Source organism: Macrosteles quadrilineatus, unplaced genomic scaffold (genome assembly GCF_028750875.1).
Source record: "Macrosteles quadrilineatus isolate MER2022 unplaced genomic scaffold, UCM_ALF_1.0 Scaffold_3__2_contigs__length_128488019, whole genome shotgun sequence".
In the NCBI taxonomy this organism is placed as follows: domain Eukaryota; kingdom Metazoa; phylum Arthropoda; class Insecta; order Hemiptera; family Cicadellidae; genus Macrosteles; species Macrosteles quadrilineatus.
In genome coordinates this window covers 27440041-27458951 of record NW_026542596.1, presented here as the reverse complement: position 1 = coordinate 27458951, position 18911 = coordinate 27440041, and the positions used below count along the sequence as shown (strand labels likewise).

The 18911-nt window shown below is 35.1% G+C and overlaps 1 protein-coding gene across 2 annotated transcripts in view; it reads left to right on the top strand.

Annotated features, from left to right (window-relative positions):
* LOC128990329 (tenascin-like) overlaps positions 1–14483 on the top strand; it is a 201177-nt gene extending 186694 nt beyond the window's left edge. For both annotated transcript variants that reach the window (XM_054412665.1, XM_054412664.1), the window contains 5 exons: positions 378–450; positions 857–1068; positions 6393–6643; positions 11285–11423; positions 14165–14483. In XM_054412665.1, coding sequence (XP_054268640.1) covers positions 378–450; positions 857–1068; positions 6393–6643; positions 11285–11423; positions 14165–14344 — 855 coding nt within the window. In that variant the 3' untranslated portion in view covers positions 14345–14483. The remainder of the gene's footprint in view (positions 1–377; positions 451–856; positions 1069–6392; positions 6644–11284; positions 11424–14164) is intronic.
* Positions 14484–18911: the final 4428 nt, after the last annotated feature.

Here is an 18911-nt window from a genome sequence, read left to right as displayed (position 1 = left end):
TTTATGAAAAAATCCCATCTTATAGTGGTGTTAAATATTTCAATAGCTTACCTGACAATATAAAAAAATATAAGTAATTTTAATTCATTTAAAAAACGTTTGAAATTATTTCTCACCAACAGACCCTTGTATAAATTAGAAGATTTTTTCCAACTTCCTGAAATTTGATTTTTTTATAATAACAATATTCTTTGTAAGTAGTCTTAAGTTTAATATTGTGTTTTTATAACTGATTCCATTCTGTACAAAATGTGCAATATGAATAAAGTTATTTTGATTGATTGATTGACTTATCGTTGCTATCGCTGATGGTCATAGTAAGTAAAAACTGTAAATTAAGTACTAACCAACTTACAGGCATATTTGGTTTCCCTCAGGTTAGTGCTCGCAATTTGGAAGTGTTGGAGGATGGAGAGCCAGCTACTGTGGCAGGCATTACCAAGGAAAGTAGTAAGTATCATAATATTTTCTTTACTTTGCATGTTTTAACAACAAAATAGTTTGATAACGTACGAGTAACAAATTAAAGACCTCCAATTAGGATCTGCGAAATCTGCATCCATGTTACCTCCAACAAAAACACCAAAACAAAAAAAAACATAATGAAAGTGTAGTTAACAAAATATCTATGAAAACTGTACGACGTTTTAGCAAAAGCACTTTTGACTCGTTTCAGGTTGAAGTAAAATATTATCAAGTTGAACTAAAATATCAATGTGTTTCTGTTGGAGTAAAAGAAGAAGTTAATGTGATGATTCTGAGGATGAAAGGGTGTGTTTTAAAATAATAAATTAGTTGATTAATTTATCGATTTGAAATATAATCTAATTTACTAATTCACACATCCATATTTCAGCCCCGATGGCCCCAGTGAACCTTACACTGATCAACAGTACGTCCACCAGTCTGGTAGTGCAATGGGGCCATCCAGAACTGGCTAATGGAATCTTAAGATCATTCCTAGTCAGTATTGAGGAAACTGAGAAGTACGACCAGGACAGCTGTTGTCAGGTTTATCCTTTAGTCGAGACATCCGTAAAAGAGGAGACTCAGAAGTATGAGGCTGAGGTAAAGCTTTATGAATTTGTTTAACACGTTCGCTGCTGAGCGCTAGATGCCGGGACGGCGCCAGTTGCTGAACTACGCTCGGCCGCTGCGTGACATTGCCACCGATACACTGAATTACAGTAAAAACAACAGTAGTTATACTGGATGGCAATGTTCTGCAATAAAACTGGCTTTGGATATAGTACTAAGGGATTCTGATAGATAGCAGCACTACCCAGGTTACAGTCGGTAAAGTAGTGTCGCTATCTAGCAGGAAAGAGGTAAAACAAAGCCCTGTTCCAAACGACCCTGGTGGTGATTTGGGAAACTATATTTTTTATTGTCAGAAAAGTACGTCCCCACAAGCTGCAAAGAAATATTGAACGCTTGTGACGTGCTGGCTTATCCATAGCAACGTTAAACAACATTGAACGGTGACGTTCTGGAACGTTCTTAGCTCCTGGCGCCGTGGCCCGGCTGACGTTCCGGAACGTCCGTAGCAGCGAACGTGTTAATTTGTTTTTATATAGAATCTAGTCTAGAATTGTTTTTCACATTATTTAAGGCAAGGCCTAAAGCTAACGACATCATCACTTGGATAAAATCCTTTGGTGATTGGCAGATTCAAACCCAGGATCGCAGGACCAAAAGACCCATGCTCTACCACTAGACCAGCTCTCGCCCAAAGCTTCATTTATTTGTAAGGAACCATCCATCTAATATTATTTCTTTAAACATATTTGGTTGCCCTAGGTTGGAAGAATGAAATAAGAATTAATTAACTTTGTGATGGCGGATGAGCGATTTAAAAAAAAAAAATTGATGTAGACCCTGTACAATAAAATCTTAAAACACTTTTAATGTACTGAATTTAAAGGACACACTACCAATACTGTGAATGCTGCACAAAAGTTGTCTGCCTTTTATAGTGTGTGCCAAAATGTTATTTGATTACCTCTTAATCGTCTACACCTATTGCTGACGTCATGGATAAACTGCCGCAAAGTGCAGTTAACGATAACAAAGTTAAAGATGACGTTTCCATTGAATCTTCACAGTGATGTTTGAATCAAGTATTGGTCAATATGTAGTGTTGATTTGTTATACCTTTGCTAGAGTATTATTCTAATGCAATAACCAGGCCTGTTACTAAAGGCTGATAAAACTATGAATTCAAATTTGCACAAAGTGACAAGAAACGGATCTTTGATGTCTTTTTTGAGACAAACTTGTAAATGTCATTAAAGGGATTCAGAACTCCTTTTGTATTTTTTTGTATTTCCTTTTAGGTGTATAATCCTTTAATTGTAATATATTTAGGTTGTTATTGATCTAATTTAACAATAATACCATAGATAAAAGGAGTATAGACACAGATACCCCACGCAATGCTAATATGTGTTAACAATTTTTGGCCGAAAAACCGACTAGATCCTAGGCGGCGCTAGTCTCGAAACCGACTAAGCGCGGTTGCCATGTCGTGCAACTCAGTCGGTCGACCGGCCAACTCAGCCGGCTGGGAGAGATTCCCTCGCCTCGCACCCGCAACGTACATACATTGCACGAGCACTTCACTCACGCTCTTCTGGCTGCTCTGTCCAGTGTTGAGCTTCAATGAAATACGTTTTCTTCTGAAAATTTTAAAGACTTTGTGTGATAAACATAACATTATTTGGTTGAATATTGTTGTACGTTTACCATAAACTAAAAAAAAATTATATACTTAATTTAAAATGTAATGTATATTTGTTTTCAATGTAAAAAAATAACTTTAAGACTGAGAACACATATCTAAATTATTGTATTTCAGTTTTTGTATGCAGGAGTCTAAGCAATATGTAACCAATGCATTGAAACGTGGAGGATTTTTTTTTTATTTCAAACATTCCAAACAGAAAATAAGTGCTATTCAGGGTGTCTTGTACACATATGAACAAACTTTGTCACGTTATTCAGCTATTAAAATAAACAAAAAAATGTAATATCGTGATTTTTACAAAAACATTGATTTTGGACTATGTTTAAAACCAAGGATAACGTTATCTATAATTGAGACGATATATATGTATAAAACAACAACCAAAGCCAACAGAGATACGTTTTATACAAAGATGAAATGGTGTACAAAGATATCCATCTTGAAAAAAAAGTTAATTCTTAGTTTTCTTTTAGATATTATAATAAGTTGTTTTACATTTTGAGCTTTTTAGGAACTTATGTCCCTATCATCAAACTAGTTAAAACATAAATAAATATCCACTATACCCATGATTTTCAACGGGGAGGGGATACAAAATTAAAAAATACTCCCTAAATCAATTACACAGTTTGAGGAAATGAACCTACTACGTACGTTTGAAGTTGTTTACGAGTACGTTTGAAGCGAAAATTCAAAGAGTAAATGATCTTAGAATTGCATCTATATTCTAAACAGACCATAACGTACACCGTTTTCATGTTTTGAAATTTCCCTGCCATTTTTGAAACAATGGAATCAATATCTGTTATGCATGTTATGGTATTTTTGAATCTAGATGCAATTTAAAGATGTTTTTACTTTTTGCATTTTTGGTCTAAACGTAGTAGTTTAGGTTAGGAGATACATGATGCAGAATGAACACCGCAAGTCATTTTTTCTTTAACACGTTGTAACTCCTAAAACGAGTAAGTAGCTTTAGAGAAAAAATGCCAAGAATAAAAACAGTTTTAATTGCATTTACTTTCCAAAACAATCCTAAAATATAGGGTCTTCCATAAGAAAAATCAAAGTTAGCGGTCATATTGGAAACGTGGCGGCTTTAATTATTTTTTCAACTTGACCATCAAATTTAAAAAATAAAAAATCCAAGGCATTTACAGTTTAACATTTTGTTATATCCCTTATAGCTTTCGAATAAAATAGCTGGCACACTTATATCAATCACCCTGTATATAAAAAAGGGCTAAGAGTATACCCGAAAATATGACTTCATTCAAGCATAGATAAATTTTATCTATGCTTCAAAAGCTTGAAGGTTTTCAAGACACAGGACGTTTAAATCGTGGCCCAGAAATCGCAAAACAGGCAGCTGTTTTTATGGTTCGAGGACTATACTATCAATGGAAATTACCCGTAGTGCAGTTTCCAATTAATTTAACAATTATTTTCTTTGTTGTCTATAACTATTAACTAATATCCTTTAAATAACTTTTACAAATTAGTAAGCTGTTTCATTGCGTGTACAGATTCTAAACTATTTTTTATTCATAGTTAATTTGAAAGGACCCTGTAACAACTATGTTTAATTTTTTATTGTTTAATTTATATTGTATTTGTATATACATTGTTACACAAAATAATGGTTTAGTTTTCAATTATTTTGTTTGTTGTTTGTCTGTCTATTCTTGTAGTTTGACGTGATTTTTTTTCTTAAATACTCCTCTTTTGTTGTTCATAATAAATATTCTGTAAATAAGTAGGCCTAGTAACTTATACAGTCGTTCCAATAGTGGTACGGTTTAAAGCTTGATTGATTAACATAAATTGAAAACTTTGCATTTTGTTTGTTGTCTATACCAAAATGTTTTGATATTGCAAGTAAAATTACTAATATTCATGATTTAGCCCTGGTTTTAAATGTCTAAATTATCAAATGGTTCAAATGTTATAAACATTTTTATGTTTCATAAAATCATGATACAGTAAGATTTACGAATATAAAAATAGTTAGTTAGTTGTTAAAAACGCGAGTTTCCTTTATAATGCTTTTACAATCTAAATCGAGACATATTTCTCGTATGCAGGCTGAAATGTAAATTAAACAATGAACTTAATCGATTTCATATTTATATTCGGAGTGAGTAGCTCAGATGCTATGGACACAAGTCGTATCAGGTGTGTCAACTGTAGAGGGCCGCTACGCTACCGCTACGATGCATAGGCCTACTGCTGCGCGCCACTGCCATTCATTCTCTGTCTCTCTCACTCCGTGGGAATCTGGGAGTATCCGCCGTCCCTGCGCTGCACGAATTGGCAACGCTGCGGGCCTGAAACGCCAAAACAGCGACTGCACTAGCTCAAATACGGCGTTCGCGACTTCCCTATCTCGTGGGGTATCTGTGTCTACTTCTTTTCATCTATGATAATACCGAAACCCTACCCAGGCTGACGCTATCCGAAATCCTGGGCCTGTGAGACCCCGCTTTAAAATACACTAACGCTGGGCTTCTGAGACGGGCATGTCATGAACAGACAACCTGACAAGGTCACGGCACCCACGCAAAATGAACAAACAATATATCAACCGGTATGGGAGGAAAAGGGGGGAAGGTATTGGGGGGAATGGAATCCCCTAAGTAAACAGTGTTGCAAACATGCGTTTGTAAAAATTCCCGTGGGACTGTCAGACCGGGGTTTCGGTATTAAAGGAATGTAGTAAAAAATGTATACATCTCACTACAGTATATGGTCAGTAAAATTTATTAGCTGAAAATTAAAGTTTTTTTATAATTCTTAAAATTTATATAACTTAGTACCATATGTCCTGTTTTAATTATCTTGGTCTTGAATTATATCCTTGGTCTTAAACTAAAAATTAATGTACTACACATATGTCTGAGTTTAACTTTAATATTTTTTAAATAGTATCAAATGTTAAGAATTTATTTGATTTTTTGTTAATTTGTAAATAAAAACTTATTTTACCTAATGGTTTTATAGTATGTTTTTTTTAGACTTTTATATTCAAAAGTCATGAACAAAATTTCAGAACTGTTGCTCAAGTAGTGTGTTTGGAATATCAAATTTTGTACACTGAAAAATGGAATTTTTAAAGTTGTGGGAATCAGCGCTTACATTTTTTCTACTGATTTTATTATTTTTTATGTGATGTCATGTTATTGCTGAACACGATATGTCCATTTTCAACCTAAAATAAAGCAAAAAAGTGTGTCCTCCTCCTCTATGGTGTCCTTGCAAAACAGGTGTTATGTGCAATTTAAACTCAATAATGCCGTCAACTTCCACCCAAGCCAAACACCGTTTATTTAAGGTGGGCCTCTCCTGCCAGCTAAGCCACACATTATTGAGCTTAGTCAGGATTGTAAACCGACCTAAAATGATTATTTTGTCAAAAAAGTGTATGCACGCTCAACTTGAAATGTTTTTCTCTCCGTGAAATATGTATGTTTACATCAAATTGTCAGGTTTTTCTCGTAGAGGAAAATCTAAATAAAAATTTAGTTCAAAAAAACAAAGTTCCAGAATTTTGAACATTTTCAGTAGGTAGCGAATCCCCTTAAGGTTGACTGATCTTTGGATCACTGAACACTTTATTTGTAATAATTTAAAAAATGTGCAATCGTAGGTGTCAGGACTACACCCAGCTTCAACATACTATGTTAGTGTGAACGCCAAAACTGTGGGTCTGGGTCCTTCCCAGTCTCTGGTAGCTTCTACAGCTCCACCAAACTTGCCTCTAACGATCCTTCCAAGTGTCGTTGTTCCTACTGCAGACCAAACCCCTTTCGCGGTTGGAACCTCATCCGAGAACTCTTGGTTACCTCAGGATAAACTTCAAGAGGTCAACAACTCTCAAATTTACACACCATTAATCAAGTAAGTCAGTGCATTGCAGCCATTTTACTTACTCTAATGTTTGTTCAAGAGATCTACAATCTTTGTTCAATTTAATGATTATTATAAAAAATAAAGTTACGTCACTATTATTTGGGGCAAAAATGCTGTTGAAATAATACAATAAACTACTTTACTTTTAATGAAAGTACATAAAAATACACCGTGTCCAAAAAAAAAACTGAACAATTTTAAATTGTTATATAATACGTCCAGGCATACCTAGTCTACTTTGAAGGTGATCATATGATAACTGTGCTCATGAAGTTTTGTTCAATATCAATTGTAACTATCAGCTAATTCATTGTTGTCGCTTGAAACTTAAAATTTAAAAACATTGTCCTGTCATTAAGCAGGCACCATGAACGCACGAGAGAAAGCGCAATGTGTTGAGTGGTACATTGAAAGTAAGTCAGATATTGCAGTGCAAAGAACATTTAGACGCTATGGTCGACGTCCTCCATCACGGAACAGCATTCGAGCCTGGTATGACAAATTTATGTTAACTGGAAGCTTACAACATTTAAAAGGTAAAGGTAGGCCAAAAATCCAAAATGAATTGATTGAAAACGTGCAACAATTATTTCTTCACGACCCTCGAAAGTCTGTTCGCTGTGCAGCATATGAGTTAAATTTGTCAAAATTATAAGTTTATAAGACAGAATGTCTGAGAATTGAGGCAAAGAATAAATGCAGCCTTTACTAACATTACTGACGAAATGCGCCATAGATTGTGGGCTGAATTGGACAGCCGTATTGACTATCTTTTTGCCAACAATGGCAAACATGTTGAAAATCATTAACACATATGATATCAAACAAAACTTAGTAATATTTGTGTCAGTTAAAATGTAATTAGTTTATCGTGTGATTGTTAATAAACTTTTTATAAGTAAATAAAATTGTTCAGTTTTTTTTGGGACACGGTGTATGTCTAATAACACTTGTAATAATATATTTACACTTACTGTTGACTCACAAGACATATAAAACATAGTAACTGGTGATCGATTTCGATTGGACACTCAATCATCCTCAGACCCAATAGGTGAATGTGTCATTTAGTATTTACCATCTTGTTAGTCAACAGTGTCAGTGAATTTATTATTACAAGTGTTATTAGACATATTTTTATGTACAGTACTTTTAGCAAATTTAACTACAGGTACGATGATAATCAAGAAGTTATTTACTTTTAAATATAACCTTACTTCCATCTTTTTAGTAAATTAAGTTTTCTAAAGCATTTATCAACTAATATGCCCTTGTAGCCCTCCGTTTGCTTAGACAACATTAGCCTCAAGCTTCTATGGGTGAGATTAGCTATATATAGTTCTAATGATTAATAGTTCTGAGTTTATTGTTTTCAGTGATGTTTGGTTTGTCAGAACAACTACTGACACTTGTGACAGTCTGTATTTTTCTTTTTTTCTTTGTTGTTAGTTTAGTTAGTATTCAATTTTCAAGAATCCATTTGATACAATTTAATCCAAGTAGAAGAATTGACTGTTTCTCTATTAACCCTCCGAGTGTCCCTTGTTTTGGCCTTAATGTCTGCCTATTTATTGCTCATTTGCAAGGTTTTATTAAAACGGATCTGAGAAGCTTGAAAACAATGTTAATTATACTGTTCTATATACCATTTTGTTTGGAAAATCATGGGCTTCAATATTATACATAGAACATAAGGAACGTTTGTTTCAAAAAAATTTTTAGGTAAAAAAAATATTTTGGAAAATTTTCAAAAAAAAAAATAGGTTTGCGCTCAATGAAATTGTATACATTATAGGCCTATATATATTTGAAAATAGCCACTTTGTTCTAAATTTTATGAGGATTACAAATATATAATAATATAAGGAAGTAGATTTGCAAATAAATAAGTTATGGGCAAAAAACAGATTTCAGTACATAGCGTTTAGCTAAGAATGCATATCCTAACCATAGCTAGGAATCTGGCTGATAATTTACATCAATATTACTACCTACTTCTTCGGGATCATCAACCAGCCCTTCAAAATCGCTTAAACCTTCTTATAATGCACCACGTATATCACTACTTTTGATTTTTAACACTAAAACAATGATAAACGTAATAAAACACATCAGTCATCGGTCCGAGGTTAACCAAGCTGTTTACAAATACGCACGTCAGCTGTCTGCTACAATATTTTCGGAACTAAAATGAATAGCGCTTAGAGACAGACCTCCGGAGAAAGCCACCCAAACCGATCTTGTAATCCCGGCCAACTCAAATCACCCTTACAACCAAAAAATGGCAGCTTTCAGATCTCTAGTATATAGGTTACTGAACTACAACCTCAACCAAGCCGAGTACACCAAAGAAAAACAAATAATAGAAAATATAGCAATTAACAATGGATACGACCCTCATATTATCGATAAAATGATTAATAAAATACTAAAGAAACTAAAACCTAACCCTCCAACAGACATCATAGATGACGAAAAGACAATAGAACGAACTAAATATATACCAATCAACTATACAGATCGAATAACAGAGAAAATTGGAAAAGTCTTCAACAATGCAGGACATAAACCAGCATACAGAGTCAAAACAAATCCCGTCCCAAACTACAGAATAGCTGAGAAAACTGACATCCCAATAGAACAAGAAAAAGGCGTATATAAAATAACATGTGCACCACCATGTCAAAAAGAATACATTGGCTATACTAACAGATCATTTAAACAGCGATTCAAAGAACATAGTGCCAGCCACTACGCCAATCCAGAATCATTAGTCGCCAAACACCTGAAAAGTAATCAGAATCACCACATCTCATTTCCAGAATCATTAACAATCCTCAAACGCACAAATTCTAAGTCAATAGCGAAAGTCCAAGAAAGCTGCATACAGGGTGTTGAAAATGTCTGGAACCAACATTATATCTGGTGAGTGGTTAAAGAAAAACAACTGATATTTTGTGTACGGATATACTATGGTTTTACCTATCTTTTGGTGCCTTATGACATTTTTTACCACTTATAGGGAACGTCCTGTGGAGGATGCAGTAAAAAGTTTTAATGGAAGCCTATGGTAAATGATACATCATTTTAAAGGCCATTTTTTTCTGAGTAAGGAGCCACAAGTTTCATCTCAAAAGGACCACCCTAGCAAAAATGGCGACTGTTTGAAATTTAAAAACGTTGCTATATTTAAATGGTCCGTATTTGTTTCCTTTAAATGCTATTACAAGCCAGTTACGAAGTATAGTAGTTTATCACGTGGTGAACTGAAAAATGACTGAAAAAACATTTAACTAAATTGTTTGTGTTGTTTTACTAAACTTATTTTTAACAGAAATACCAATTAAGCTTTCAATTATTTTCAAAACCTTCAAACAGGCGCCATTTTCGCTAGGGTGGTCCGTTTGAGATGAAACTTGCGGCTCCTTACTCAGAAGAAAATGGCCTTTAAAATGATGTATCATTTACCATAGGCTTCCTTCAAAGCTTTTTACTGCATCCTCCACAGGACGTTCCCTATAAGTGGGTTTTTAAATTTCAAACAGTCGCCATTTTTGCTAGGGTGGTCCTTTTGAGATGAAACTTGCGGTTCCTTACTCAGAAATAAATGGCCTTTAAAATGATGTATCATTTACTATAGGCTTCCGTTAAAATTTTTTACTGCATCCTCCACAGGACGTTCCCTATAAGTGGTAAAAAATTTCACAAGGCACCAAAAGATAGGTAAAACCATAGTATATCCGTACACAGAATATCAGTTGTTTTTCTTTAACCACTCACCAGATATAATGTTGGTTCCAGACATTTTCAACACCCTGTATATAAACATACCCATAGTTCAAATGCAGACACCCTGTTAAACAAAAAAGAAGATTACAACAATTCAATAATTTTCAAACTTATAAACCATCTAGAAGATCAATGTGGCAACAGCGCAGAGACTTGGCAATGTCGCAGTCCAAGAAGAGAAAGCTCTAACATCGTAAACTCACCCCCATCCCCTGACCGAACCTCCCCAAACATACCTCCTCAAGCCAGTTGTCAGTCAAATAGTGACACATGTAGTGCCTCCAGTCCGCGCACGCGTTCGCGCGCTGTGTTCCTATGACTTTACCGTAAATCGTCATCCGACCGAAAATGTAAATATTTGTAAATAGTGTTGTGTTAAATAGCCTAATGTGACAAACTGTGCTCCTGACGATGCTACACATGTAGCGAAATGTACATCGAGCAAGATATCTACACATTTCAAGAATCTGGCAACCACAAGGTAAACTAGTTTATTAATAATTCGTTCTTGAAGCTGGAATAATACACAACTTATAAAGTGTTTGTGAGTCGCTGCAGCGACAAATAACACTCGGAGGGTTAATCCAAATTCAAAAGATCTAAAAGATCTACAGCAGTCTACACTTTAACATACAATAAACGGAATTTGCTTGACAACTTTCTGATTCCATCAATTATTTCTATGTGCTATTTATATAGAAAAATACTTTTGAAAACAGAAGACTGGTCCGATTTATTCAACAATGTAGAAAGCATTCGTCTAGTTCAACTACATTTTATTATTAATCTTAAAAATATTTTGCTCTATCTTGTTTATGACTCTGTTTTCTGAATGTTTAGGACACATCTTATACTAGCTGTGCTCAGCAACTCCTCATCTATAACTCCATCAGAGTCTGGCATCTCAGATCCCAAGCTGGACTCACTCCTGCGACAGAAGATTGGGAAACCTTTCTACTTTACAAATGAATTCACCCAGGTTTGGAAATAAAATAAAAACGATTGATTTATGGCAAAATACAAAGTATCTATAAACTATACCTTCCGCAAAGATTCGTGGCGGCTGAGGGATTAGGACGGTCGGGTGGTGTCTCAGCCTCTAAATTAGCCCTCACTCGACTGCTCTGGGTTTTGACCATGAGTCTCCCACTAGGATCAATGCATAGTTGGAAGAATTTTTGTATATCACCATAAAGTGTATTAAATAACGCCAGTTTTGTAACCTGCGCCAAATAACAAGAACATTGAGCCCAAACACGAAATAATTGTGACGATATTAAGTATACATTTGGTTTCAAAATAATAGACAGTTTTCGTGTCGTGGTATGCCTAATATCATCGCAATTATTTTGTGTTTGGGCTCAATGTTCTTGTTATTTGATGCAGGTTACAAAAATGACGTTATTTAATACACATTATGGTGATATACAAACATTTTACCAACTATGCATTAAGCCCGGTGGCTGACTCATTGTCAAAACCCAGAGCAGCCGAGCGAAGGCTAATTTAGGGGCTGGGACACCACCCGACCGTCCTAATCCTTCAGCCGCCACAAATCTTTGTGGAAGGTATAATGTGAACAATTTAACCCTTAAAACTCTACTGATTATTTAGGGATCTCATAATTCCATTTTTATTATTTTTTCCCTCATTTTATGAACATAACAAATTATTTTAATTTTAAAACAAGCTATTGGTGGACACACTCGCAAAGAGTAAGAATATGCAAAAAGTAGTTACCCGATTAGAGGGGCAACTTATAAGTAATTAATCCATCTTGTCAACTTGCACTAGAACCATATTATTTATACAAAAGGGAAAAAATAACTTTAAACTGTAAAAACCTTAGGAAGACTAACCGTATAAAAGCTCTGTGTCATCGCTGAGTCGAGTGAGAGGAGTGTAGATGAGCAAAGCTCGTTCACAATCAGTTTGCTTACAACTTAAAACTATGAAAACCCAGGACTCACATATGTTAATAGAAAAGATGCAAAAATTAATTCAGATTCACTTGGTCTTATGAATAGACTCACTAAGTGACTCATATGGAAAAGGCCGAACATATACTAGGTAACTCGGAACCAGACGAATCAGACGACACTCATAGATTCACACTACACATTGTCGTGGTTACCAATTAGGCTTGTTGTAAGCCTACATCGTTGTACCGCACCCTTGTCAATTAAATATATTAATATTACTATTATCAACTTTCCTTGAACAAAACTATTTTTAAAAGGGTTATTGAATTGTAAAACAAAGGGAATATTGATGTTGTAGAAATAGCAGAGTTGAGCTGCAGCGGTAATTACTCTGATTATATAAAATAATTTAGGCAGTTAGTTAACATGAAACTAATTTAATTGGGAATAAGATAGAATACAGAATGCAACAACAACTGAATGTCAACTATAAACAAACTCATAACAATATAGAAATATAACATAAACCATATGTTATAACAAATTAGGCAGGCAATGTGAATATGTAAGTTAGACATTACAACAAATATTGTGTGTTTTATGTCTCTTCCCTGTGTTCAATGGCCTACCCGTGCTTCTTAGGTAGGTCTTTAGGTAAGCTAGCTGCGATCCCCTTCATTCTACATTTCAAAATCCTGGCCTAGAGCCTTTCCTTGAACAAAACTAAAAGCTAAAACCAATAATGCAAAATAGTTTTAAAGTTGAAATAATTTAGAGTAAGAAAGCCCAGAAGATTCAAAACACAACACCCTCCGAGATTAAGATTGGATGGTTCGCAGACTAATACTGAAACTGTAGTTTTGGTTTTAAAACAATTGACAGAAATTCCATCAAAATAAATAAATTTGTAATGATTCATATTTTTTACAATCTGAACAAACAATGTATTTTTCCTACAGTTACCTAACAATGTACATGTTCTCTCACTGATTTGAGAAAGCAAAGTGGCCAATTCGCTCATCAGTGAGACAATGTTAACATTGTCTCACTCTAATTACTTTGTCTCACTCCAGATTTGCAACGTGAAGGCACGAAATAGTGAGCGCGTAACATGCAGGTAACGTCGTATGCGCGTGAAATACGTTGGCAGCATCGGCTGTAAATCAGCTGGTCAGCTGTTGTACTGTTGTATTTGTCACTTCACATTAAATGTTATATTAAAAGTTCACTTCTGTGTAAAAATAGGTTATGTTTCTTCACAAATTATGGTAACAAATTATGGTTTTATGGTAACTCTAGGAAAAGTATAATGTGCAACTCGAGTTCAAAGTACAATTGCCTCACTCGAGAAACAATTCCTCACTCGCCTACGGCTCGTGAGTAAGGATTTCTCTCGAGTAAGTCAATTGCTCACTTTTCTCACTAGTTGCACAAATAACTATTTACAATCTGAACTAACTATGTATTTTTTTTTTCTTTTGGAAACCCTAGCTGTCCAAGATTTACAACAATGGAATCAATCAATATACCAATGCAACTTTTAGTGATGTAATGTAAATTAAAAACAAAAATAAATAAGTGGTGTTGTTTCATGGTGTTGTATCATGACAAAGTATTTAAAGATTATTATTACCAAACATAGAACCAATAACTATGATCTCATTACAAGGTCGAGTTAATGGATCAAGGCCAGAAGGGTAAAGTAATTGGAAAATATAACTACCATTAAGATTTTCTCAAACTATTAAGGCATTTAAGTGATTATTAATGCTCATGATATTTATTTTCGCTGTTGTAGGATGAAGAAGAAGAGATTTTCTTGACATTTGATGTTCCAAATGACATAGAATCTACTTGGGGATATCCAGTACCACTTCCTCGACCTGCAGAATACAAGATAGCAGCCACACAAGTCTTGGAGTACAATGGAGCTTACAATGTGGACATTCGCTACTCACCAACATTCTGGTTCGATTAAACAACTGTTGGACGAAGTTTGCTATATCAACTGTAAATAGAGTATATGGGAAATAAAGTTTAGTTTGTTTTGGGGAAATTGTTGTTTGATATTCAGTAAAAGTTAATTAATAAACTATGCAATATTGTGTACAAATTTACTTACATGCAATCTGGTTCATCGGTATTTTGGACTGATATCCCATTCAAAAATATTTGATTGCTGGTGATTATGATGATATCTTTTCTTGTAGCAATTTCCATTTTCAAGAAAATTCAACAAGAGATATAAAGTAGGTTTGCTTTTCATATCTCTTACAATGGGTTTTTTCATTGACTATTGCTATTGACTATTGGATACAGAAGTAGACGACTCCTGACAGCTGTCATCAATTTTTCACTAAAAAAGAACTTAGTTGTGTAAGCCAGTCACAGAATGTGCTAGTGTCTAACATTCTATTTTCTACCTTAATTTTTGTTGCTGACATAGCTAAATGGGTCACAACAAATGCTATAGCTTACAATAAGAGCCTTATTATGCGCGGCCACTCGAGTCGCGCGCGACCGCGACTGCCAGTCGCTTGGGGTAGCCACAGGTGTGGCTTGGGGTAGCGACAGGTGTGGCGAGGCCACGCGACTGACCGAATTTTTACAGACATAAATGTAGTTTCTCAGATTGAATAAGTAAAGAAGCTGAACTATTTATTTTACTTTTACTTAAGCGTCGTAAACGTAGAGACTTATCTGTATCGCATAAAAAAATTAATAATTTTATTTCAGCTAAGGAGAGACAAGCAATTACCTTAAATTCAATATTATAATGGTTTTGACTTGATTTAATCATAATATTAATTAATTCAATATTAGCAGCAAAACTCGGCGTTGCCCGGGTCAACATAGTATTCACAATAATGGTAATAATTGATTAATGGTAATCATCTCAAATGAAAGCCTTCGATTTGAAGGGTAGCCTATTTTAAGACCAATAGATGTAGAATAGCTTAAATAAAAAATGAAGTTACCTACGTATCATTGATTGCAGTTAAGTGTTTAAATAATAATAATTATTGTTGATTCGTGATTCAGTAGCGTGCTTCACGTACGTCCAATTTTAATAATCAACAGCTCAAAATTAAAGCTGGAATTTCACTGAAGGTTCTTAGACCAAAACATATAGGCCTAGGACAATGTAATGAGAACTGGCGCAATACCGCTTTAATTGAAGTAAGAATTTGAAAAAATTGGATTTATTTATTTTTTGCCGAGAAATACAGTAGATACATGAATGATGATACTTGGTGGCAAATCAGTTCGTGAATACTTTTAATTTAAGACCTAAATTTATGAAAATTGGTCAGGTAGAAGAGCCTAATCGACTCGGAAAATAAAACCAATATTTATTAATATATAGATAATATAATTAATATAATAAAATGTTGAAACAAAATCAGGACTGAGGCGAGGGCAGAGAGTAGGGTCCGCTGTGGCCCGCGACTGTGGCTGCGCGTAAACAGCATATGATAACATGGCCCGCTGGTGGTGCGACAGTCGCGTGGGCTCGCGACTAGTAGCGAGGGTGCGCGACTGGTGTGGCCAGTCGCGGGGACTGTCACGTGCCTCGCCACCGCAGTCGCGTCGCTTAATAAGCTCCATATGATAACATGGCCCGCTAAAAGTGGCCTGTCGCGCGCCACTCGAGTGGCCGCGCATAATAAGGCTCTTAGTCACTTGGAAAAAAGTTTGTGTATTCAACAGGAATTAGTAATTTAGATCAGCACAATTTATTGGTGGCTCACATCTATGTAAATTTTGGTTAGAAAACAAGAAAAAATTTTAACATGGGGGTAGAAAGTCTAGTTCTAGGTTCTTTGTATGCATTAAGTATCTTTTTAAATTAAAAAAGTTTGAAGGAAGCTGTGATAAAGTAGGGGAACACGCTTACACTGAGGATTTTTAATGAGGTGAAGTGTTTGCAGGCCGTAGATAGTTGCAAAGGACTATTTCATCAAGCAGCTTATTTATTTAGCCTTGGTTAGTTATTTAGCCTTCATTGTGACAAACTACCTGACTACCTCTAAATACTTAAGTTGATGTCCCAATCTTTGTTATAGAAGAAAATACGTACAAAATGTTTCTGTATCCATCTTTCTATGATGTTTTGAATTTCGTCAAAACTTATATGAACTGAAAGCAAGATTGACGTGGTCTATACAAGATATTAAATGGTCATTTCCCAATAATTAGCATAGTGAGTTTCTTACCCAATATAAATTTCAAAGTAAAAAAAATAACGGTATAAATTGGGATAAATATCAAACATGGATAGCTTCAGAAAAGTTATGAGAGTATATGTTAATAAATAATGTTAACGCTATACAAATATTTATACATACAAAAAAACAAACCAAATATTATACCCTTGTGACTTGTATGACTAGTGGAGGTATTAGTTTCCATATATGCTTTTCCTTGGAAGTGCACTGGATGTTGACCTTGTACTGGCCTGGAGTGAGGAAAACCACTATACATTCGTGGTATGCCTGGCCTAACTCTGCTACCTGAAAGAACAACTTATATTTAAAAAAAAACTATACATCAAAACAAAATCCAAAACTAAACATATTGACAGATACATTTAACTTGTTTCCCCACAATTACTGATAACACCATGCATTATTAATCACATAATTCACACCTCTTCACTTCTTTACCCCTAGTTGCTTCACCCAATTTTTATCCTTATCATAGTTCCTTCGTTACCATATTTAATCATTCTGATCAATTACTTGTCAAGCCTCATACTAAATTTTGGATACTTACCTAGATATACTATGTTAATGGACTGGTTGTAGAAAATTAAAACAGAAGTTAGTTATAACTGCTCACATAGTAACTGCTGTTGGTACAATGATATGCGATGTGACACAAGATACTGTTGTTTACAATAAGGTTAGTTAAGTACCATACGTCTTCCAATTCAACTTGGTTAAATGTCAGCGTGTTCAACAAACATCAGTAATTAACATCAACACTTTTGGCGGCTCAATTTAACTATTTTTATTTGTATTCTAAAACTGGGTGAAGCTATTGGAATTTCTCAAAGCTATGACTCAACCTTCATCCGTCCCTTACCTCGTCCAGTTGGAGTTGGACACAGGTGGCGCCGGAGCAAGCTATCCTTGTGTCCAGCTGGTAGTTGGTGGCGCCGTTCTGGGGCCCATTTCATAATAAAATACAAGTTACAAGTTACAACTTGTAACTTGTAATTTCCATAAGATTTGCATTGGGCGATCAGCTGATTTACTAATAATATTAGTTTGTACTTTATTATGAAATGGGCCCCTGGTGGTCCTGGAAGAACTGAACAGTGAACATCCAGCTCTAGCTCCCGCAGTGGCCATGATAGGGAGTTGATCAGGTTGACGGCCAGCAGCAGACTCTGGCCTACCTGACTGGTAAACTCTTGCTGAGGCTCCACCTTGCTGCTGTTGATCATCACCTCTGCGACAGTTAGACACAGTCATCAGTTTACTCAGATTAGAGTTGTCTAAGCAACTTGATTTTATTTTCAAGTCAAGCTGAGCCCACTTGTATATTAGTTTTTTTTATCGATCCTCATGGACGACTTTCAAATGAAGGGGCTTGAAGATGGTTCAACCATTAACCCTTTGAGGTCGAATTTTGTTCCCATTTTCGCCGATTATAGTTTGCCATTAGAGCAGTCGGGAAAATGGCGGGCGGCGACCTATTCTCGCCATTCGACCGCAAAGGGAATAAATCAAGTAAAATTATAGCAACCAAGGATTATTTTATGTAGGTATTTGTTTCATACTAAAACGAAACTGTATGTTCTCAATACGAGTGTTGTGGGACTTAAGTAGCTGCCTTTTCCCCATGGCAAGCTGGAGTCAGGAAACCATTTTTTGAGCTAATCTATAAAGGTAAACAATGTAATAAATTTACATTTCATGATATATGTATACTGTATTTAGCTTAAAGAATGGTAGTATGACAAAAATATAAATTACACAACGTGAAAGTGTATTTTTAACCCTCATTTTCTGAACGAGGCTAAAATTAAGCTTGTGTCAAAAAACTTGCCTCAGACCTTATTCATAAAAAATACACCATTACTTAAAAAAATTATAAAAATGTTGGTTGAAATGACAAGTGTTACAACTGACCCCAGTTGATGGGAGACATGCGCACGATGTCCAGCATGCCCAAGGACAGGCAACTTAAACCTACCTTCTGCTGAGACTAATAGAAATTTGGAGGGTAGGCCTAGGCCTAGATTAAGTCAAAGTGAGCTTAGGCTGGCTTGTGTGAATGTGCAGTGCCTTAGGACTAAAATAAATCTGCTATCTTTATTTATAAATGACGTGTCTCCTGATGTTCTATGTCTGAGTGAACATTGGCTAGAAGAGAATGAGGCTGAATTTTATTGTGAGATAAACTCAATGTCACTGGCGAGCGGCCTTTATAGAACAAATCGTAAGAATGGTGGTGTAGCAATAATCTCAATAACACCATCAAATACAAGCATATTAATTTAAGTGCATTCTGTTCCGAAACAGACTTTGAACTTA